Here is a 6,027-nt window from a genome sequence, read left to right as displayed (position 1 = left end):
GTTTCTATCTCTCTCTCTCTCCTCTCCTTCCTCTCTGAAATCAACAAAAATATATTCAACATAAAAAAAAAAAAAAATGAAGTCAAGAGCTCACACACTACCAGCTGACCCTAAGCAGATCTATTCAGAGCCAGGTCCCCTTCACGGAACAGTTTCCAGACATTTTCATTTATCTTGTGACATCTCCAGTCTTCAGGAATGTTTATCAACCTCTAGACCTAGTGTTATCTGGGTGTGTGAGAGGTGTGAACAAAAGGAGCCACGTGCTAACCTGACAAGCTCAGGGGAGGCCTGCATGGCAGTCTTGCAAACTCAGAGACCTAAAATAACCACAAAAGATGGTTTGAAAATTAAATATCTAACTACAAACAGATTATAGTGGGTAGTCATGTCCCAGATATTTCACTGACAAAGATCAACTTAGATCTTCTTTCCTGAGCCCATTTGCCTTTTTGCCTCAGTGAGATGTCTGGGTAACTTGTAACTTCCTTTCTACTCTGGGCCCCTCAGGGCACAACAAATGGCCTCGAGACATTCCCCCATTGTTATTTTTTAAAAATAAATCTTTATTGTTCATATTATTACAAATGTTCCTCATTTTCCCCCTCCACCAGTTTCCCACCCCACCCTCTGCCCTTTCCCCACCCCCCATTGTCCTCATCCATAGGTGCACAGTTTATGTTCAGTCTCTTCCCACACCCCCCACTCCTCTTTTCCCGAGAATTGTCAGTCCACTTCCCTTCCGTACCTCTGATTTTATTATATTCAACAGTTAATATTGTTCATCAGGTTTTTTAATTCCCTTGATTTTTAGATTCACTTGTTGATAGTTACATATTTGTTATTCATAATTTTTTTATCTTTGTTTTCTTCCTATTCCTAAAGAACCCCCTTCAGCAATTCATATAATTCTGGTTTGGTGGTGATAAACTCCTTTAGTTTTTTTTTTTTTTTTTTTTTTTTTTTTTTTTTTTTTTGTGAAGCTCTTTATCTGGCCTTCGATTCTGAGTGATAGCTTTGCTGGGTAGAGTATTTTTGGCTGTAGGTTCATCACCTTGAATATTTCTTGCCATTCCCGTCTGGCCTGAGAAATCAGCTGATAATTGTATGGGTGCTCCTTTATAGGTAACTACCCTGTTTCCCCAAAAATAAGACAGTGTCTTATACTAATTTTTGCTCCCAAAGATGCTCTAGGTCTTATTTTCAGGGGATGTCTTATTTTTGTATGAAGAAGAATACGGTACACATTTATTGTTAAATGAAAATAAAGGAGATTTATTACCTATCTATGGTGCGGTAGTACGGTAGTTGTCAACACAAACCAGACAAACTGTGAATCCTGCAGTATCAAGAATTTACTCATTTATTCAATGACAATCATGCCATCATCTTCTGGAACATCATCATAACAATCCAATTCCTGAATTTCCTGGTGAATTTCTTGTGACTCCATTTCTTTCAGAATCAGTGGACCAAATCTCTCATGTTTAGCAATAGCACTGTCTTTAAATGAGTACTTCTTGTCAAGGTAGCCTGCTCGCAGTGCATTTGCAATGCAACTGTCAGTGCTTTTTTCCCATGAATTCTTCACCCAAGTCACAACTTCTTGCAGTTTAGATTTCACAAAGTTTCCACGCTGATTTCTCTCCATTCTATTTTCAATGTAGTCATTAATTTCCGTGCGCAAATTGTCTTTGAATGGCTTGTTTATTGCAATATCAAGAGTCTGGAGATAGGCCGTCATTCCTGCAGGAATCATTATCTGATCTATTTTTCTTTCATGAAGAAATATCTTCATGTCTTTAGCGCGGTGAGTGCTGGCTGCATCCCAGACTAGCAGACCTCTTTGGCTCCCTTGCATAACAAGTGCAGCATTAAATAGACCCACTTCCTTATAACTGCTTGTGTGGCCCAGGCTTTTTCAGTTTCAAGAATAAAAACGCCCAAAACACGTTCAATCTTTTCCTTTTTGCCCTTAGAAATGATTAAAGGTGGGATTTTAGTGCCATCCAGAAGAATTGCCAAAATACAGGAAACCTGTGCACTTTTGTAAGCAGTGGAGGGAATGTACACTAAGGAGGCACCCCGCTGTTCAATTGTTGTTTGAGATGCTTGGCCCATAAACACTGCAGTTTCATCCCTAGCAATCATGTTGGAAAGATTGTATTTAGAGAAGTCAGCATCATCAATAAAGGACTTGAATGCAAGTGCTCACTTAATAACTTGAGTATCTTCCAACCTAAACAATGTTGTACCGGTAGATCTTCTTAAAGACAGTTCACTTCGCTGAAGGAAATTATCCAGCCAGTGTTGTGATGCTTTGAAGTCTTCGGGGGCTATGTCAAACTGTGGTGCCATGGCAAGGGCAAATTCTTGAATCTGAGCCCTATTCACAACCAAAGCCTTTGCTTTCCTGACAACAACTCATTCACAGATCAGGTCTTCCAACTCGGAAAAGAATGGTTGCCGACCTGATCCACACTTGCGCTTTTTAGCATTTCCCTTGTCCACTTGTTCAATGAGGTTACCATTCTCTGCTCGCCATTTTTGGACCAATCTGATACTCAACATCTTCTCTTTGCAGAAAGCAGTAAGATTTTGGCCCCAAGAGTCTTCCATGATTCCTTTCTTGTACTCCATGGAGTAGCTTTTTCTTTTTGCACTAATTTCTAGGGGAAAAAAAAAGGAATTGGGGTATCAAGGTGGGGGGAGGGGATCACTTAAAATGACACGGGGAGGATCAGAGGGGGGAATCAAAATGACATAAGAGAATCAGAGGGGGATTACCATTTTAGTAACACCTTTTGATCCTCCTGTGTCACTTTAAGTGATCCCCTCCCCCCACCCCTGTGCCACTGAACACCTTCACCAGACATCCCCCCTACCTCTTTATCAGACATTTACCCCCTGGGGCCTGCCTGGGGACTGTCAGTGGGCTTGCTGGGGCCTGGATCTGGGCTGGAGCAGGGTCTGCCACTGACTGAGAACCTTCAGTCATCTTTGTGGGCAGCTGCGAGCATCAGGTAGTGTCATCAGAGACAGACCAGAACTCAGCACCTTCGCCATGTCTTGTCTGCTCTAATCCTCCTGTTCTTCTACAAGCATCTGCGAAAGACTCCTCCTCTCTCCCGCCCCGCACTCACCGCTCACTCTGTCCTCTGCTCCGCCTCCACACAGCAGTGACGTCAGGACTCCGCATAACGTCACTGGTTGTTAGACGTCAATCGGGGCGGCCCTAGAGACCAGTTTACGGTAAATTAATTTTCATTCTGAGACAGAGCCTGGGGGGGCCTTATTTTCAGGGGGATGCCTTATATTTCACTCAGAAGGAAACCTGTAAGTAGAAGGAAACCTGTAAGTATTTTCAGGGGGATGCCTTATATTTCACTCAGAAGGAAACCTTATTTTCGGAGGATGTTTTATTTTCGGGGAAACACAGTACCTGCTTTTCTCTTGCTGCTTTTAATATTCTCTCTTTGTCTTTTGCTCTTGGAATTTTAATTATGATGTGTCTTGGTGTGGTCCTCTTTGGATTCCTTTTGTTTGGGGTTCTGTGCACTTCCTGTACTTGTAAGTCTCATTCTTTCACCAGGTGGGGGAAGTTTTCTGTCACTATTTCTTCCAATATGTTTTCGGTATCTTGCTCTCTCTCTTCTTCTGGGACCCCTATAATTCTGATGTTGGTTGGCTTAAAGTTGTCCCAGAGGTTTTTTACATTATCTTCAACTTTCTGGATTCTCTTGCCTTCTTGCTTCTGCGGAGGAGTGTCTTCTGGCTCTTTATGTTCCAAATCTTTGACTTGATTCTTGCGATCTTCCATTCTGTTTTTAGGACTCTGTATATTTTTTATTTCAGGCAATGTATTCTTTATTTCTAGTTGATCCCTTTCATATCCTCATTTATTTTATCAGCCTTTTCTAGGAAAAATTTTTTTTTTTTGCTACATTTCACTTTATTTGCAAAATGAATACAAATGATTAAGCAACTCTAGAACTATTAGTGTTCATGAATCAAGAAGTAAATGATGTCAGAAGGAAAACGTTTCAATTCCTCCCAAACTCATATTGCAAATACAACGAACTCCTAACACATGCAACCCAGGCTGGTTTCAACCCGTAAGCAAGAAGGGTGAGGACTGAAGATCCACGTGGGCCAGACCAGGAGCCACGCTACCCCCTGCTGGTTATTCACGCTGCCCGCATATACACCCACCCTGTGAAGTTCACGGTCCCTTGTCAGATTGAAATCCAAGCGGCTCCTTCCGTTTTCAGGCTCATCATTTCCAAGGTGGACAATCCAGACACAGAACTCCGGGCAGCTCAAATATGCTCGCTCAGCTGGGTTTTACGAATTTGACCTTGACTCCATCAGCCAGGGTCAAGTTCAAATTCTGTACAGGAAGTTCCCATTGTCATCAAAGAACTCTCGCCCCCTCTGCACTACCTTGCTGCTGAAGTTCTGGCCATCCAGTTCTCTTGCCTTCAACGCTTCCAGCTCCTTCGCTCTTGGCAATGCATCACGGTCAGGGCCTCTGGTGCCCTCATAATCACTGGTGGAGTAATTCTGCCGCTCTCTCTGCTGACCTTGGGCTGCAGCAACAGGCACAAAGCTTTCCTTCTCCAGGCTCTGGACTCCTTTATTCCCTCCCTTCTGTCTCCTCGGGGTGTTTGTACTCTGAGCATTCGGTTCTACCACCCTCAAAGCCGTGCTGTGACCTTGGCCTTGGGATGAGGCTGCACCTCCCGACACAGGGCGGCCGGCAGAAAGCAGCTCCCGGGCACCCCCAGGGCCCGGAAGCTGGTGGGGCGAGTAGGCAAGCCCAGCTTTCTGAAGGACTTTCTGATCCTGCTTCAGTTTCCTCTCCAAGGTGGGTACAAACTTGCTTCTTAAAACCCTTCTGATCACATCGGGGCTGACGTCAAAGCCTTCAGCCAATCTGGGGACTGACCAGGACTCTGGAAACTCTTCATGCAAATACTGGATCTGCTCCATGGCTTCCCTAGTCAGAGACCTGGGCGGGGCCCCGCGCAGCTCCATTTGCCTCCGAATTTTCTGGAACTGGATGGCTTTTTTCTGTCGTTTCAGGGCGCTGGGGAGAGAAGCAATGGCAGACGCCATGCGTGGGAGCAACATGGGTGGTGCAAGCGGCTCGGGCTCAATCAGGGGGCGCCCAGGCCTCGTCTCTTTGTTCGCTGCCCCAGAAATCTAACACCCACAATGGCTGCCCCGAGCAAGGCGAGCTCTCTAAACGGGTGGTGAAATAAATGCGTCCCTGGTGAAGGGACCCGGGGTCCCAAAGGAGCCGAACACCGGCCCCTGCGCCTTGGATCGGGGAAGCAGCAAGGGACGCCCGGCGCCGATGGGGCGCGGCCTGCAGCGCCGGGGCACGGGGCCCTGCTTTCAGGCCGAGGGCCCGGGGAGGAGCAGGTACCTCTCCACCTCCTGCAGCTCCCGCTCCTCTGGTTCCCAGTCGGAATCGGGGTCTTGCTCGCGGCCGGGAGACCCCGGGCCTGCCACCCCCTGGGTCGCGAACCCGCAGTGAGACACGACAGCACGGACACACGCCCCGAGAAGGAGACTCAGCGCGAGCGCCATGTTGAGCTAGCTGCTTTCCCTTTTCTAGGAAATTCTTGAAAAACCTTATAACCATGGTTTTGAACTCTATGTCCAGTCGCTTTTTGCCCTCCATTTCTTTTGTTTGTGATCTGTTTCCTTGACTCGGCATTTTCGCTGCTTCCCTGAGTTGGTAGGGTGGGAGGATCAGCTGTATCTATGCCAGGAGACAGCCTTATTTGACTAGACTTGGAAAACTTCAAGAGCCTCTGTGCTCAGCTTGGATGGGGCGGAGTTTCAGGGTGGAGCCTACAGCCTTGGCTTCCGGTTAGCCCCGCCCTATGCGGTTCCTGAGTCTCAGTGTTCCTTAGTGTCCTTTGGTACTCGCTGAAAGCACCTCTGAGAGAAAGGTGCCCTAGAGTTTCGCCCGCTACCAGACAGTCTAGTCTCTCCTCCAACGAGCCCACAACTGGG

The 6,027-nt window shown here is 46.3% G+C and overlaps 1 protein-coding gene across 1 annotated transcript; it reads right to left on the bottom strand.

The window, feature by feature from the left end:
* Positions 1–4,373: 4,373 nt before the first annotated feature.
* On the bottom strand, positions 4,374–5,607 carry LOC118714022 (neugrin-like). Its single transcript, XM_036428872.2, has 2 exons — positions 5,432–5,607; positions 4,374–5,089 (listed from the first exon to the last, which is right to left on the bottom strand). Exons 1-2 carry the CDS (start codon positions 5,593–5,595, stop codon positions 4,384–4,386), a joined length of 870 nt encoding a protein of 289 aa, XP_036284765.1. The 5' UTR covers positions 5,596–5,607; the 3' UTR covers positions 4,374–4,383.
* Positions 5,608–6,027: the final 420 nt, after the last annotated feature.

This window comes from Pipistrellus kuhlii, unplaced genomic scaffold (assembly GCF_014108245.1).
Source record: "Pipistrellus kuhlii isolate mPipKuh1 unplaced genomic scaffold, mPipKuh1.p scaffold_m20_p_94, whole genome shotgun sequence".
NCBI classification, from domain to species: domain Eukaryota; kingdom Metazoa; phylum Chordata; class Mammalia; order Chiroptera; family Vespertilionidae; genus Pipistrellus; species Pipistrellus kuhlii.
Note: the sequence above shows the minus strand (reverse complement) of the source record. Positions and strands in the feature narration are given on the sequence as shown.

Coding starts and splice junctions, on each gene's coding strand:
- LOC118714022 (XM_036428872.2), bottom strand. CDS start 5,595: ATGGCGCTCGCGCTGAGTCTCCTTCTCGGGGCGTGTGTCCGTGCTGTC. Junction 5,090..5,431: donor GAGCTGCAGGAGGTGGAGAG/GTACCTGCTCCT, acceptor TTCTCTCCCCAG/CGCCCTGAAACGACAGAAAA.